Here is an 18,069-nt window from a genome sequence, read left to right as displayed (position 1 = left end):
AAGCCCAAAGACACAATTTAGTTATGCTAAAGAAAGAAAACAAAGCTGTGAAATGCTAATCAGTCCAAGATAATAACCACCTAAAGTACTACACTGTTACTGTTCTTTTCCTACATTCCCCTCATTGCAGTGCTTCACACTCCCACAAATTGGTGCTCATGAATGATTTCAATCACACTAGTTTTTTTTTTCTCTTCTCCCTTAAAAAAAGATGAGTATTTTATTTTCCAAATCTAATTATTTTAAATTATAATCAGAGAAAGAAATTCTACTAATTCCATCTGGATGTTCGTCTTATACTGACGTAGAGGAAGAATAAAGATATGAAGAAAAAAATAAACTTAACAGTAAATTACTGAAGGATGGATGCCTGCAAAAGGAAATAAAAGGAATGCTTGGAGAGAACAAGAAGATAAATGTTGGAAGGTGAAAATCTTAGATAACTATTGAGATAACTGGAGAAACAAAATTAGAAAAAGGAAATATGAGAAAAATCAGTGGGTAGAATATTGTGCTCTGTACTAGTGCACTCAGAGAAGCATTATGGAAATGAGACACCCTCCAGAAGTGTGGGAATTTGCATACATGAGAACTAGTCATAACTTTCAAGGTCAACGACTATGCAGCATCTTTCCTCCCATTTCATTGTACTGCAAGATAACCGCGTCACCAGGATATAGTTTTATATATGCCCTTTAAACCTGATCATCATCTATGATCCCCAGAAACTTCCCATGCATTAAGAGGTCAGCTGGGAAGTACCTAAGCAGAAGGAACATGTGGTTCTGCACTTACAAGTGCATTTATTTCTCTACTTCTCCATAAAAAGTTAACTCTTCCCCCCATCTCTAACTGAGAGCATTCATAAATTCCTTCAAAACTGCCTAGACACTACAAAACTGTCAAACAAAGTCATATGGAAACACACAGAAGACAAGATCTACATGATGCATCTATGCGTATCCTCACACGAGGAACAGACATTAGTCCTTGCCAACACTTGATTTTTTTTCCAGTTTTCTACCCGTTCATCCTGGATTTTTCTTATTCTGTTATGAGGACAGGCCCCATATAAGGTATGTCAATGTACATGGTTATTTTTTTTTTTTTAGTATCTTTTATTTGATAAGCATTGTTCCAATTGCATTTCAGTAGAAGATACACCCATTTTGTTTTGCCTTGTCTATAGCACTGAAAAACATCCAAGGCATAGTTAGCAGCCAGAAAATACTTAGATGGATAGGTGAAAGTGGTGCCTTTTGTAAAGTTATTTGACCCTTCTTATTTAATGGAGAATTGCACTTATTAGAACAAACTCGGTGTTGCTGGAGAGTGATACAGATAGGCTTCCAGTTCAGCCATAGACATCTGAATCCAAACTCTTAATCTTCAGAAGAATTCTCATATACCAAGTCAGATAACAATATATGCTTTGAAGACTTCTTGATGATTATTTCCGGAATCAGAGCATCCTAAGGATTCTCAACAGGAAAAAAGGTGCAAGAAAAATTGACAAACCTAAACTTGTCTTTTTATGTGATAAAACAGGGAGTTGGATATAATGCAAATTCCCTAGTGACCTTTGAGTGTAGACTTACTACTACCATACTGCATATGCCAGAGGTTTCTCCTCCTCCCAATTCCTCAGTTTCCACAGCTTCTTTGGATGAATGCTCTATTCGCCCTACATGCCCTGCTAACAAAGTGCTGAGGAACAAGACAGCCACTAAAAATGCTAAGTACTCTAGTTTTAAATATCTGCCATGGTTTTGGGTGAGACAAGTTTGGATTCTGATCACTAACAATCATTTTTACCTAGATAGAGCTTGTGGATAAAATAACATGCTTACTTAAAAACATCTGCAGTACTGAAAAAGTTACAATAATACAGGACCACAGAATGCACCGTGAAGATTGTACCAAGTATTCCCCTTGGCTTTGTCAGCATCTCAGCTGGCTTCCACCTTTCTTTGGATAAAGTGGAACCTTAATTTCTGATAGGAATATCTTTGGTTAGGATATTCCTCCTTCCTCTTCTCTGCTATCTTCCCAAGGCAAAACAGCAGAACGAAAATTAACGTATTTTTTTCTACTGCTTCCCCCCTTTTTTTTTTTGCTTAACTTTTAGCTTAAGTAAGCTCTCTCACATGTTTCTTGAGGCACTACAAGATAACCTGGGAAGCGTGTATTACTGTACTTCCCATCCTTCATGTTTCCTTGAGTAATATTTCCAGAGTACATTTGCATTACCTTTAAACTTTTCTAGCTGTAGGTTGCATGTCTATAACATAGGCTTTTTAAACACACTGTACCTTCAATATTTCACAGAATATAATTCTATCATTCTCTTAACAAGACATGTTGGGAGGATCACACAGAGAAACACTACAATAGCACAAAATAGAAGAGAAAGCAGTTCTTAACTGAGTAACATCCACCTATCCATACGTACTTTCTTAATTCGTTCTATGTTATCACTTCTGGGTAACTTGGTTATACATGAATTGAAGAATGCAATATTCTGACAAATTGCTAAGGAATTCCTCTGTTTCTTTGTATCCAAAACCAAAATGAAGATAATTCCATGAAGACATTGCAAAAATAGTTACATAGATTTTTTAATTAAACAGCATGGAATAATAAATGTTAATAATAAAGAGTCATATAAGCAGGAAGGAGAAAATACAGTGTACATTATGGTGAGTATGTGATCTTGTAAATGAGGAGTTGATTACAAGGCAGATGGCACAAGAGCAGCAAATTAGGAGCAACTAAACTTTTGAGTACTGCACAATGCAAACCACAGAATGTCCTTTCAATGTCTGTCTGCATGCACACATTACAAATAAAACAACATCAATGACAATCTTAAGAGTTTCATTACTATGTCATTGTAAATGTTCTTAGCTGCCAATCTCCACTGCAAATTTACATCTAAAAATACTTACAGCCACCTGTTGCTACTGCTACAATTAAGTTATAAATATTCATTACTTATAACAGCCAATGTTCTTGGTTACCTTTTCCTCATCATATACTGCCCCGCTAAGCATTTGGGCCATGTTTTCCTTTGTCTTCCATTTGCTGCCAATGTACCTACAGAAGCCGTGTGTGCATATGTGTGTGTGTAGATCCTTTCATCTCCCACTCCACATTCAAGTCCAGTTGAGCTTTTGCTTTTCTAATTCTGCCTCTGCTTGCCCAGGCAAATTCTTATTTCTCCCACGTAGCTAATCTGATGCATCTGCTTGACTGTCTGCATATTGGAAAGGGCCATCCTTGTACTCCATAGAATGCAATACCAAGATAAACAGACAGCAAGACACTATGCAGAAAGGAACAGACAGACATATAAAAAACCCCGGTAGTGCTGCATTCTGATTCAACAGACCAGTTGAAAGATTGCAAGGCCTTCTCATAATGCTGTGTATTAAAGACAGGAGATCATCAGCAAACATATGCTTTCTACAGACACTGCAAGAGCAAATCTGGTCTCACAACAAAAAGGTCTTGAGTGTATTCTGTATGAGAAATGTACACATGGACTTCCTCTGTCACAGCTATCAACACTACCTATAGATACTTAATACATCTTCTAAAATCTCCAGTCATGAGGAGATTTATTATTATTATAACAGGCATGGTAAATGCCTGTTATAATAATAATAATAAATTATTATAACAGTAAGTAGGCAGATGGAGGAGTTACACGCAGAAACATGCACAACACTATTTTCCATATATGGTTTCTGATTAGGCCCAAGTTTTTCAAATTAGATCACATCAGATTATTTTTTTCTTCTATTCACTCCCCATAATTAAGGATATTTCTAGATAACAAGAAACTTTTAAGCTTCAATGGAGTAAAATAGGGTTACTGGTAAAATAGTGGTAGAAACATCTATTCTGGTTTAAGATGCAATCAGAATAAAAGACCTTTATATGTCAAAACATAAATTTTATAAAGAAAAAAAAATCATACTGATATTTATCCTGTTTCATTCTTCATGATTCTTCAAGTTGATTTTCAGCAAAATTTGGATCATGCTTTTAAATGTGTAATTGTTGAAGTTATGCATAATTTTATGCATTTATTAGTAAAAAAGAGCTATAGTAAAGACAGCTAAACCTCACTGCTTTACTGAATGTAGTTTATTTCTGCCCACCAAAATAATGCTGAAAAAAATGTTTGGGTTAAAAAAAAAAAAAAAAAAAAGCACCTTATTCATGGCATCCTACCAGCACAGATAATGCTCTGGATCAGTTTTTTCACCAGTTTTCCAGCCCCTTTACAGTAGTTTCATCTAGTCTGTATCTCCTCACTTTACCATATCAAGTTTAATGCTACTCTTCTGTTGAGGCATGAGGTACATTCCCATATAATAGAACAAAATTAGTTTGCTCTGATGTGACTTGTGCTTGACAAATCTATGCTGACTTTTACTTACTGTCTTGTTAGCTTCTAAGTGCTAATAAATAGTTTATTTGTTCCAGAACTTTTTGCATTTGCCATCTGATTGCAGCTGACCTTCTTAGGGAGATTGAGGCAAAATAGCTAATAAATACTCCAGCTACCTTGGTAAGATTGGCCAATAGCTTAATGTCCCCTTTAATCTGATTAGTTATTTCTTGATTTTGTAAAAAAAAATTTTGCTGCTAAAGCATTATACAATTATTCTTTTTTGTTCTTGAAGTCCTTTGCTAATTGCTTTTTTCCTACAAGGTTCTGTCTCTTCCCATCCATGTTTGTGCAATTTCATCAGTTTCTCCTGTTTTTATATTTCCTTCCAGACTCCATTTCACCAAAGAATACCTGACACAGACTTTCTGTTGTTGACGTATATTTAATCTTCCCTTCATATTGATACAATTTGCTTTTGTGTTCTTCAACAGTATTGCTAAGAAACTGACAACTCTCAAATTTCTTTCCTCCATATCATTTACCTCTTTTTTTGATGTTTATTGACACCTGCCTTATTGAAGTTCACCATCTTTACGTTAACATTTTCTTTCTTTCCTTTTCTAGTTGCTATGAACTGCTGCATTTCATGATCATTCATCCCAAGGTACTTCTCACAACAGGGCTTTACTTCCCCATTGGCTGTAATCAAAGCTAGATCAATTTTTTCAGCTAACTTCCACATGGCAAACGCACCAAGGTATTAAAGTTTAGTAACAAAGTTCTTGCACTAGGCTAATGTCTTTTGTATGTAAAAATACGGGACACTATTTGCAACAAAAAAAAAATACCAAATACTTTAAAAGATATAAATAGACTTTCATCCCTTTTGGTCTGAGCCATTATCTAATACTCAAATTGACAGGTAGTTTCTGTTGTGGGCTGAAACAAGTTCTGTCAGACATTCATTGATCCAGTTCTATTTACTTATAAAAATTTCTTTTTATAATTGTCAGAGTAAAAATTAAGTCACTTTCTCCTTTTTTTACCTCTATATCTTACCCCTCTGATAGCAGCATTGTTGTTCTTGCTATCCGTATCTCCCCACTGTCATCTTTTGTCTGCTTCTCATTTTTAGACAGCACAAACCATTAAACAGGGTACAGTACCATATTTGTATTCAGAACCTGGGAATACATCTCAAACTGTATTTCAGCTCCTGCTCCAGCCTTCTGATTGCTAAGCCATAATTGGTACATGCTATTACTTCAGCTCTTGAAAAACAGTGGAACTTTCACTGATTCTTCACTTAACCTGGCTGGGAGATAACTCTTGCAACCAACAGGTTCAATGAGGTTTGTAATCTACTATATGTCCAAAGCGCTCACACTGAAAGCCAGTCAACCTCCAGTGTGAACTGTTTGGGTAAGAAATTTATCAAGCTCAAAACCATTTCAGAAAAGTCAATTTGTCCTTTTCATTTGGAATGCAGCATGCAGAAGATTTGCTTCTTTTTCTATCTTAATGTACTATTTCCTGAGGCATACAGAAGAAGAAAGAAACTGTTATATCTTTTAAAGTAGATATAAAAACATCATTCTAAATTTGTAGCAGTGTGTTTGTCTGTTCTCTGGTTTTAAGTTTCTTTTCTAAAACGGCGCTCAGCCTCATTACACACGTCTTCCCCACCCCTCTTTGGAATGTACGAAAATATAAAAATCATGCTGGTTTCACTGCAGCAGATTACTCATGCATAATATGAAGACCTAAGTAATAACAACTATTTGCACATGAAAGCGTTATTATATAGATTTAAATCTGCCTGGACCACTCTTTGTACTTTTTCGCATTACAATTTTTTTTTTTTTTTTAAATCATTGGCAAAACTCCTTCTTAAGGCTTTCCCACTCACATGCAAACTGCAGCCAAAGACAATTAATATCCTTTTGAAGCAATTTCTGATGCCTTCCCACAGTCACAGCAGCAGCTTGTCCCTTCCTCTTCCCTGCAGCTTTCCTCATCTAAATAATTTGATATTTTACTGCTTTCTAGTATGAACTAATTAGCTGCATGTATTTTTTTGTTTAGTTTTGCCATTTGTACCTTTCTTTCTTAACAGCTATGTTCTGTTAATTCTCTCAATAGAGGAATTATAGGCATGCCCTCTTAACCACACCAAAACAAGCATTTCTCACTAGTGGGGGTGAAAGAAACATGATGTAGTATCAGATTAGGTATTCTTGCTATGTTCTGCAAAATGATCTTTAAGTTGCCTAACAAAACGGTGGCCAACATAAGGCAAAATCAAGTCATTAGAGCTTTCTAATATAGACCACTTTTTTAGTGGGATGCATTCTGAAGAGGTACAAAACTGTTATCACTTTACTCTGAACCTTCTTAGATGAACATTATTCACACGGTAATGTTCTTCCAAAGAGAGGAAAGAACATTTTGGGGGCTCATTCCTCAGTTTGGAACAAATCTAAATCTCATTTGCTGAAAACTAGGATAGTTTGACCATGGTAGCAAACATGGTCTGTGCCAACTGTCAGGACATGCCTTAATCAAAACTCAAAAAACCCCCCACGAACATGCTGTAACTTTAGATCAGACCAAGCTACACTTACTTAATTTCTGAGACACAATGCATATGTTGCAATACTCTCCTACATATTCCGATGTTTTCAAAACACATGCTCATAAAAGAAAAACAGAGCACATTTCATATTTGCTAACATTAGTACATACTGAGCAGCACAGTTGTCCGGCCTAGACATACGGATGAGTATGAATACTTTATATTGATAGCAACAGAGTAATGAAAACAAGCTATACTGTAACATGCCTGTACGGCAAGGAGTGGATGAGAGTTCAAGAGCCTCAATTCATCACCCAAACATGCAGCAGTCCTCTTCAAAACAGTCATACAGTGTGGCCCTGCCATTATTAGTATTTCTTAAACAAGAGCCATAAGAAGGCAGCTACTAAACACTAAGACCTTCAGTAATGCATGGAGGCAAAGTCAGAAACCTAAACAAAATTCAACTATTCTATGCCTTTAATGCTTTGCTTATATGCAAGCACTAAATTTTATATGCAATAATTAGCTTTACCGGTATTCTCGTGTACACATTGCAGGGCTGTCAACTTCTGACTTATCAGCTTTCACGTTCCAGTTGTGTCACAAGAATAGCTCACATGTTTTTCTCCAATGTATTTGCTTTGTTCATTATTTTTTTCCTAGGAAGCCTTTTGGTTATTTGATACAGGCCTACCTGATCTGCTTGCCTTCTCGAACATCATACAAAGAAAAAAAGACATCTGTGTCTTCTCCAATTGTATTGTAGGTGAAGCTCTTTAGGCTGAGGAAGAAGTGATGAGGCACTGGCATGCGGCAAGCTTCCCCATGACGCTGGCGAATTGTATCCACCTGATTAAAAACAATGAAAATGATTTTTAGTTCTTCACAAATAAAAGACACGTGACCGACTTCATACTTCTAGCTGAGATTCTGCTCTCTTTTCTCCATCAAGTAAAAACTTAATCTCAAATATATTCTACCTTAGAGATACAGGCCAGATTAAGTTTTCTTCCTCTATTTTTTCAACTTTTAATTTGAATAGTTTGAGATACCAAAATAACCATGTAAATATGAGATAAATGGTTTATGCATTTGAAATCTATTTTTATCAAGTAAACCAACCCAATCCTATTTCTCAAATATTGTCTGGATTCTGGTATGAAAATGAACTGTGATAAGATGGTGCTAGGGTGGTTCTTGATTTCCATTTAAAGCAGATGGACTTCAAACCATTTTGAAGAATAACATTTGTTACATTATTTCTTTTCAACAGCTGAAGTTCATTTATGGAGGTCATTTAGAAGCAGGCTTTTTGGGCTAACATGCCCTGCAGGTATAAGAAAAAGAAATCTTAACAATAGTTGACTGTTAGAACAAGAGAAACCAATGAAGTCAAATGACAGAATGGTTTACATTTTGACTCAGTATATCAAGACCTATTTACAACAGTGAAAATTGGGATGGGAAACAACAAGTATAATTAGAAATAAAATTATTCTTTAATTTTTATAGCCCTTTGTATCCATCGTGTGTTGATCTTAATAAACAGGTTGCATGAATATCCTAAATTCACTAGGCTCGTCTCCTCTGAATGTGTAGAGAGGTACATACTAGCAAAGAAAATTTTAACATTTTCAGGCTTTCAAAACCTAGGTTTTTACTAGGTTAAAAAAAAATAGAGCTTAAAATAAATTTTGTTCTGAATTTTAAATTAAATCCAAGTAAATTCTCATCCTTTAAAGATTAGTACCTCTGGAAGCACAGTTCTCCTGGAAAGATTAGACCAAGATTCCATGACCAGGAAAGGATTACAGAAAGGAGATGTGAAACAGAACCCTACTAAGCCATGCCTTAACAGGTGAAAAGAAGATCACAGGGGCAGACTGAGGCTTTTGAAATCACTGCAGAAGTCGATCTTTAAAGAACAACAGTTAGAGCTAAGGAAGAGAGGCCTAAGTGGAAGTTGAAGAAGGAGCGTAGTAAGTTAATTACTTGGGGATCTTCTGAGGAAGGGGACTTACCCAATAATCTCCATCATTCCTTTGCATACAATACCAAACACTTAAAGACAAGAAAAATTCATACGTAGACAATATTTACCTGTGATGTGCTTTGTTGGACACTGTGTCTACTTGACAAATGCTGTGGAGATACAAAATAGTAAAATTTAAACCTCTGAAAGTACAAAATATTTACATTATCTCTGTGTAGCATTAGAACAACAATTTTAAAATATGACTGTTCAAGATTATTACCAACTTTTCACAGCCTTTTTTCACAGTATATCATCACTAACAAGGCCACTAGCCTTCCTAAAGGCTTTTCTCAGTTAAGGCATTTCTTAGCCTAACTACTTGAATTTACAGGTGAATTTAAGCTAATTTACCTTAGCTTTTAACACAAGCGGCTGTCACAAGCTAGACAATTTCCAACACTGTAAAAACATTTCTTTTTCAACAGTCCATCTACTTACACTGTATAATCTTGTGTGTTCTCAAGCTAAATGGGGGCATAGCTCACCACTAATCCTCATCTACCAGTATGTTGTCTATGAAAAGGTGCATTTGTTAAAAAAGGCACAGACATCTAGACGGGCTTTAGACCTCGTTTAAAATTTTTGCTCTGATCAGAAAATGAAATCCTGATAAATGGTTAGACTCTTCTACAATTTCAGCTGGCCAACACCTGTAAAGAAGCATCAGTATAAAGAGCTACATCTCCAAAACAGAACTTTGAGGATGATCCTGTATTTAAAGCCCCTTATGCTAGAAGATGTTATAATCAGAAAATGGACTGCAAGTCTCACTGAATCAATTTAATCTCCAAAGAGAGATTTAAATACTAATCCAAATTGAAAAGGTTTCAGAGAGCTTTAAAACCCATCTCATTAATGATTCTGCCATGCTTGTTCTACACATACGCATCTTAACATTGGCACTTTGAACTGAAATACTAACATTAACACTACCACACGTTAATAAACATTCTCTTCATTCACCCCCACCTCTATTGTTTTATTACATAGCCAACATCTTACTCTGACCAAACATACACACTCTGTAGCAGGAACAGCATGATCTGTTGAAAACCTTGTAGGTGCAGAAGTAAAAGTTAGTCCACAAAATGTATTCAGCAATACTTTTTCCAAACTGTGACACTATCTTTCACACAGAACAAAAATATGACTTTTACCACAAAAGGAGAGAGAATCTTCATAACGAGGCTAAACCAAGAAGATATAAAGTTAAATGGCATATCTTGACATCTGTTTACATACAGTTATAAAAATGTCCTCTTTCACACTGTCAACAAAAGAAATAATGACCTCCAGCTCTACTGTTTGTCTATTGCAGTGTCTTCTGAATGTTAAAGTCCTCTAATTTTATGTGGCCGAGTTGCCTATTTAATCTTTTTTGTCACCTGCGACCATCCAGAATCAGCCAGCATAGAAAAGACCAGTTATTTAAGCTGCTCAAGGTATCCTGGCTTCTTTTGACTACAATTAATCTCTAAATCCAAATAAGAAAGTGGGAGATAAACTCAAGCAAGAGAATTCTGAGAGGTGGTCCAAAGAGCTACCCTTTCCCCAGTGAACACAGCTGCTTACAGAGCGCACATTTAGGTAAACCTGTCGCCAAAAATCAGGTTTTAAATTTCTCACAATCAAAATATTAGATTTCACTAACTGTCTGCTTTTATGCTTCGGGACCACGCTATTGCAATACAGACAACCACTGACTGAGTTAATTTTACATACCTTTGACTCTTGCTAGGCAAAGTGCCCCAAAGTGTACATGTTCTCTTGGAAGCCATATTTGGGTAGATGAAGGACAGGGTGACTGAAAATAGCCAATATGGATTTACCAACGGTAAATCATGCTTGATCAAGCTAGCCCTCTAGAGTGAAATGACCAGATTTGTAGATGAGGGAAGACTAGCGGCTGTTGTCTATCTTGAGTTCAGCAAGGCCTTCACCACAGTCTTCCACTGCATCCTTGTACCAAAGTTGTGAAGTTACACCTGGATGGGTGGGCTAACTACTGATAAAAAAACCCCAACAGTTGGATTGTCAGGCTCATAAGGTAGTGTTTGATAGCAGGTATTCTTCAGAGGTCTACCCTGAGACTCATGCAGTCTAACAAATTCCTAAATTGGGGGCAGCAGTCAATGTATTCAAGGAAGAGGCCTCCATTCAGAATGATCTAGGCAATCCAGAGGAACTGGTTAAAAGGAACCTTATAAAATACAGGAAGGACAAATGCAAGTCCTGCACCTGGGACAGGCTAATCCTTCCATGGCATAGGCTGGGAATTGACTGGCAGGGTCCTGATAAACAGCAAGCCAAATGTTAAGTCCGGAGAGCACTCTGGCAGCAAGGATGTTTAACAATTTACTGTTTGTATTAACAGGAATGTACCCAGTAGATTGAGAATAGCATTTATTCCTTTTTACTCAGCATTCAGTAAACTACATCTGAAATACTGCACGCTATTCAGCAAAGGACCACCAAAGCGGCTGGGAGCTGGAGCACACACTGTATGAGAACAGACAGAGGGAATGCAGCTTTTTTAGTCTGGAGGAGAGAAGGTTTAGAGGTGACCTGATGGCAGCCTTCCAATAACTAGGAAGTTATGAAGGTGACACAGCCAGGCTCTTTACAGTGCTGCACAGCAGGAGGACAAAAATACTGTGGTCATAAACTACAACATGGGATATCCTGACTTGACACAAGGGAAAAAAAAATGACCCCATCAAAGCAGTCAAGCATTAGAGCAGGAAGCCAATCTTTTTCCTTGAAGAATTTCAAGATCCAACTGGACAATGCTCTGAGCAGCCTGGTCTAAACTCAGTATTGACCTTGCATTGAGCAGGAAGTTTGACTATATCTCCCCTGAGCCACTTTCCAACCTGAAAAGCCTTGTAAGGTTATATAAAAATAGGACTGTTAAGAAATCATGCACCTTTCTCTTTTTCTTTAAAAAAAAAAAAAAAAAAAAATATTCAGTTTTACCTTTATTTTTCCCAAAAGGCAGTTGCCTGTTAAGGTTGTACAAACATAATAGATAAGACGAACCATCTCGGTATATCTTTCTTCAAAGTGCTTTCTGATGCTTAAACTGAATACTTGTCATTGTAACCTAGGCCCACTGATTCTTGTCTTATCCATCATAAACACGAAAAGATTAATTATTCAGCCCATGATTCCATTACAGTACTCAAATCTTCACCTACAAAACCACCTAAGCTTGTAGCATCCCAACCCGTACTTCAGAAGCAACAACTGACTGCAGAAGTTAAAATCCGGCATTTATGATTCTCATTTGTATCCTACACTTTTCAGATACTTTCTTCAATTTGTCCACATTATTTTGAATTCTGATCCTTTCCTCCCATGTACTACCACTTCCAACTTTGTGGTATTTGCATACTCCCTATTTCATCATCCGGTCATTAATGAAACATGAAGCACTAGAAAATGGAGGATAACCACAAGAAATTAAGCCGATTCATGGATCCTATTTAACCAAGTTATTGACAACCATTCTTCACCATTTTTTTTAAGTAGGGGTTTTCTAATTAGCTTTGTGTTTACAGTAATTTCATTTAGAACTAACAACCTTAGGAAAATTTAAATTAAAAAAAAACACTATTAAAATCTTTATGAAAATCTAAATATGGCATTCAGTTGCTTTTTCTCTATCCACTAGACTCATTCATGTTCTGGAAATACAATGGAACTTTTAAACATTGCTTTTTCTGAACAAGCTCACAGTCACTATTACTCGTATCCTTATTGTAAATAATTAGATACTTTTTTCTGTTCCAGCATTTTTTACAGGGAGAGAATGATTTGTAGCTGCTCCTCTTCCTCCATTACCTTTTTTAAAGGTGTAAAGTATGCTTGCCTTTTGCCCGTATTCTGGAACCTTACCCATCTTTCCAATGGTTATCACCAATATGTCTAGACATCCCAAATGAAACGTATATAGCTCTAAATCCTCTGGAACTGATAATTGCTTAATGAACCCACCTCACCCCCCTGTTCAGATGTGACTCCTTTCACTTTTCCACAGGTATCATTACTGATTTGACACAGTTTACCACCTTACTAGAGCTTGAGGGGTGCGAAAAGTACGTTAAATGCCATGTTATTTTCTTGCATCATGTGCCAATTGGTTTCCTCCAGTATAAAAACTTTTCTTTAGTTTCTAATTGTTATCAGTTTGTTTATATAAAACTGTTTCTTGATACAATTGACAGTATTTGCTTCTTATATCTTAATTTGTCCACTGCCTTTCTAATTTTTCTATTTACCTATTTGTGCTATGCTATTCTACTTCTCTATACTTCTGTTCTTCTATACTTGCTCTTGGTAATCTTAATTTCCTTTTCTTTCACTCTAGTGACTGAAGGCAATGAAGAATACTTTATTTATTCACCTTGGCCTCTTACTGTGGGTGTTGTGGGTTTGTTTTTAATTTACTGAAAGACCTATAAATTCTTCTTACCTCTTTCTTCCCATCAAACTTGCTTCTCATAATATCTTACCTAGCAATATTAGTTTTTGCTGTTCTTCTTCTTCTTCCTTCCTTTCCTAACAATGCTTGATAGGCGGATCCTATAATTACGAAATCAGTCTCAAACAAACTGCTTTCTATCTTCATATTCTCAATCAACTTACTAGGGTTTAGAACCAAGGGTACACAAATCTGTCCTCTGACAATCTACTTTGTTAAACAAACAAAAATCACAAAGAGATTTCATGAACTTCCTCCACAGTTTGTGTCCAGTTGGTTTCCTTTTCTATCAAGAGTTTTAGGCAATTGAGGTCTCTATTTTCAAGTTTTACAACTACTCATTCTTACTGATCACATTTTCCATCTGAATAAACAGTAAGCAAGTACGAGGTGATGGCAGCATTAATTTGAAACTTGTCTACTTATTAGGAATTCTGGTAAACTTGTGATATTTTTTTCAGATAGTTGAAAGAAACGGCTAAGACCTAGCAGTTACACAGACAATAGTTGTGCGTTTCCTGCACCTCTTAAATTTATCCTGAACTCATACACAAATCAATAAATTTGTAGAAAAGCAAAACATATTTAATTTCCAGTTTTGAACATCTCTGATTTTTGAAATGCCTCCAGACATTTGTGTCTTGTAAACCTTTTCACTAAGAAGTGCTATCCAAGCGTTTCTGACATTCTGCTGGGCTTATGTTGCTAAATGACAGCTTCAATCTAGCAGCAATTCCAGCACTGAGCTCTGTGGCAGAATTCTGACAACGTATTTTCCCACAATTTCAAATGTAATGTACATTTTAAAAAAGTGTTCCATCATATTAGTTAAAAATCACAAACATTGTCATCAGGAAAGAGCAATTTGGTTTCCTTCAGGACTAAAGCAACAATTTCTGACAAATGCTGTGCATCCTGAAACCACTAGTATTGGGCTTCATAATGAGTAAACTGGAAAAGAGGATGTACAGGGCCTCACCACACAGCAGTTCTGACAGAGATGAATAGAACAGTCATACAGCAGTGACAAATACACTTCGCAATGGAAAATGAGAGCTAAAAAAGTTGCTCGAACCTAAAAATGTAAAATTTATCAAGAAAAGTAATGCTAAGTCTAATGACTCTGTATAAAATACCTGAATTTATTGTCACAGATACGAAAGTCTAATGTGTTACCTCATTCATTTTTCTGCTAACATGAGACTGTTTTCTATGTTACATTTAACATTCTATAATCCTGCAAATATGAGAAAGCAACTGGGCTCTCACAATTACTCCTGCAAGATATTTTACAATGTAAAACCTCATTGCTCAGTCGAGAACCCAGTAAGTATTTTGCCAGGAGCAAGGAGGATTCTCTCCCTAGTTTTTGTTAAATAATAAAAACAAACCCAAAACCACATAAAAAAAACTCTCCACCAACAAAAAGCCACCAATACCCTCCTCCTTCAATTTCTGCCAAATTTAAGTTAAAAAAAATAACAGTTTTTCAGCTGTTCTCATTCCTGAAATTGCCTTCTGACTATGAACTAGATGTGATTAGACAGCACTGTCTTCTTGAATCTACAGACTAAAGGAACAGTGAAGAGGGAACTGACTAATAGTCACGTCCTGATACCAGCACGGATCTGAGCAGCAAACTGTGCTCTGGACATTTTCTTCAGGACTAAGACGGGTGACATAATCAGACTACTCTGACAATGAAATATTACCTATTTGCTGTACTATAAGTACTCAGAGCAAAAAAGCCTGCAGAATGAAACACAGAATAAGAAAGCAATCCTGTTAGCAACTTATCTTGCATTCTCCGATTCATTACTGATTTAATTTTGTACTGATTTATCTCCATACTGTATTTGAAGGAAAACAACTCTGTAATAGGACCAAACTCTCCTTGGTCTATGGCAAATCAGGAACAAACAGTAAAAATTAGTACTATAGAGTGATGTACTTCAATATTTCTTATGTAACACAATTTTTATTTCTTTCCATTAAATCCACTGTTATATGATGCAAATAACCCAAAATGGCAACAGCATACAGCTTGCTTACAAAACATGCCTTTATTTTAGGAAGAAGTACATCTTGCATATCAAAAAACCCCACCTATCACTCCCTAATCTTAGATAGCTGAAAGCCAAAGAACATTTTAAAATAGTAAACGAAATGTTTACTGGAAGTGAGTGAAACTGTTAACAATATTTATGTAGAAAAAACACTATTTTCCTTGGAAAATATTAAGCTACAAAGTTGTATTGAAGTAATTGCGGGTTCTTTTTTGTTTGTTTGTTTTTTGTTTGGTGGTTTGTTTTTTAAACAAAGTAGCATCTCGGGAAAGGTCTGCATTCACTTTCCTCTGAACATTACATGCTGTTTCTCCCCTACAGTTACATCATGATCCTAAACAAAGTTAACTGTATTGCATAACCCTACTAACAGAGGAGAATCCAAATACAGTTAAATTGTGACTTGCTTCAGTGGCTTTACAGTTCATTAATGGCACAATTCACAGTTCTAAAACAACTTTAACTTCGCTATGTACTAATATGACTGGACTAGTGACTAGTAATGACAGAAGTTGGAACTCACTGCAATGAAGGAATTGAACTACTTTTCCTGAAAATCCTAACATTCTTATTCAAATGCACCACCTATGTTTTCTAAGGGACACTGCCAGACAACAGAGATGGCCTTAATGTTCAGGGATTAGTTGTGCTTAAATTAACTTGTTCACTGGTATCCCTCCTTCCTCCCCTTTTCCTGTGAGCTCAAAATTCTTTGAAACAGGGCAAAGATGTTTATTATCTATGCAACTCCTAGAAGCAGACTTTTCACTTCAGTATTCTTCATCTGCAGCCTCTCCAGAAAGAATCAAATAGTGTCTCTCAAGGACTTTCTGGACTCACACAAACTGTTGAGGGACTCCAGGCTTGAGAAGTTTTAATTAATGGAAGAAGTAGGCTGATCAACACTAGATCCTACAACAGGAAGCAGTTCTATTTTTCCCAGCAAGTTAATAATTGTCGTTTGAAGTTACGATCAAGTAAGCCAAAAGCATGTCGATCTGTTAGCCTTCTTCGTTATACATCAATATAATTTGCCAGGACATCTGCCTGGCTCATGATGCTTTCAAGTTGAATAGACCTCTTCAAGACACTACCGCAGCTAACCTCTGGAGCTTCCAAGGTTTTGTATTATTTCCCATTTGACAGAATTCAACAGTATACTTGCAAAAGGCAGTGGCAAACTACAGATTATATAATATCTGCAGAATACATGCAGGAACCATAGGTTTAGAAAACCTGACCTATAAAGAAAAACTAGAAGATACTTAGGGTTCTTTAGCCTAAGAGAAGACTGAATGGGACTTAACAAGCCTTCAAGTACATAAAGGGTGGTGCAAACAGGCAGGAGTAATCTGTTTCTTTGTGGACATGACAAGAAGATGTGAAGCTTAACCTGCAGCAAGAAATCTCTATGTCTAAGACCACCATTAATAGAACTTCCAAAGTGTAAGACCAGAGAACTGCACAAAAGGATTGCCTGGGCAGGCTGTGGAGTCTTACCCACTGGTGATTTTTGGAAATAGAGAAGAAATTGTCAGAAGTGACAGAGACAGTTGATCCTGACATTAGGCAGGAGAATGGACTGGATAACCTTTTAAGATTTTCCAGCCCTATTTTTCTTTAATTCTACAAATAAGTGAAAAAACATTATTGCTACTTCATTTAGTGCTAATATATTGATGTTAGCAACAAAGACCAAAGTTTAAAAGGATTCCCATTAGGTGTATATGATGGATCTGTTGTTTTAGAACTTCTTTTGCTGCTTCTGAAACAATGGATTTTAAAAACAAGAAAACTGTAAGAAGAAACAACATTCAAAATTACCTTCTCCAGTTTTCATACCACGTTACTTTGTAAATTTAAATTAAAATGTATATTAGCATGCTATTTCTGAAAGAAATTTGGTTCATCCTTACTAAATTCAGGGTGCCATAGACAGACTATCCTGATGTTTAAGGTGTAAACGAAAAAGACATTTGGCTTACGACAGTATTCTAATCAAGAAAATACATAACAGTAAAGAATAAAATCTTTTTTCCCTTCTTTGCCTCCCAAAGTGAAAACTCAAAGGTATCTCCCACAGATTTCTTACCATTTTATAAAGATCTGAAACACTGATCTGATCTGAATCCACAACCTCAAAGTCCTTCCGAGGAACTAAATCTAGGCCCAAATGTCTGCAAAAGAGAAGGAAGGAACAATGGTAAGTATAATACATTAGAGTGTTCACTATTATCTATTACATGTTCTTACTTAAGGGCAGTGACACAAGAAATACTAAACCATTGAAGCCTTTTTGCAATTGTTAATCATTAAGCAGATAATTAAAGAATTAAATGCAAATATCAAACAAAAAACCACTATGAACTTGTTACTTTTTGTTCCCTGACTTCAGTGGAGCAATTAATGCTAGTTGAAGATTCTGGCCAGTATATTGGTGCAGTATCCAGAACATGATGATTTCATGCATGGAAATGTAGTAGGCAAATAAAGGTAGTACTTTGG

At 36.1% G+C, this 18,069-nt stretch overlaps 1 protein-coding gene across 1 annotated transcript in view; it reads right to left on the bottom strand.

Moving 5' to 3' along the window:
• Nucleotides 1-17,741, bottom strand: part of DOCK3 (dedicator of cytokinesis 3) — a gene marked incomplete at both ends in the record, with an annotated part of 123,551 nt that extends 105,810 nt beyond the window's left edge. Inside the window, 3 exons of the mRNA XM_010291889.1 lie at nucleotides 7,675-7,829; nucleotides 9,081-9,122; nucleotides 17,657-17,741. Of these exons, the coding sequence (XP_010290191.1) occupies nucleotides 7,675-7,829; nucleotides 9,081-9,122; nucleotides 17,657-17,741 (282 nt within the window). The remainder of the gene's footprint in view (nucleotides 1-7,674; nucleotides 7,830-9,080; nucleotides 9,123-17,656) is intronic.
• Between the last annotated feature and the right edge of the window lie 328 nt (nucleotides 17,742-18,069).

This window comes from Phaethon lepturus, unplaced genomic scaffold (genome assembly GCF_000687285.1).
Source record: "Phaethon lepturus isolate BGI_N335 unplaced genomic scaffold, ASM68728v1 scaffold10870, whole genome shotgun sequence".
NCBI classification, from domain to species: Eukaryota; Metazoa; Chordata; class Aves; order Phaethontiformes; family Phaethontidae; genus Phaethon; species Phaethon lepturus.
Note: the sequence above shows the minus strand (reverse complement) of the source record. Positions and strands in the feature narration are given on the sequence as shown.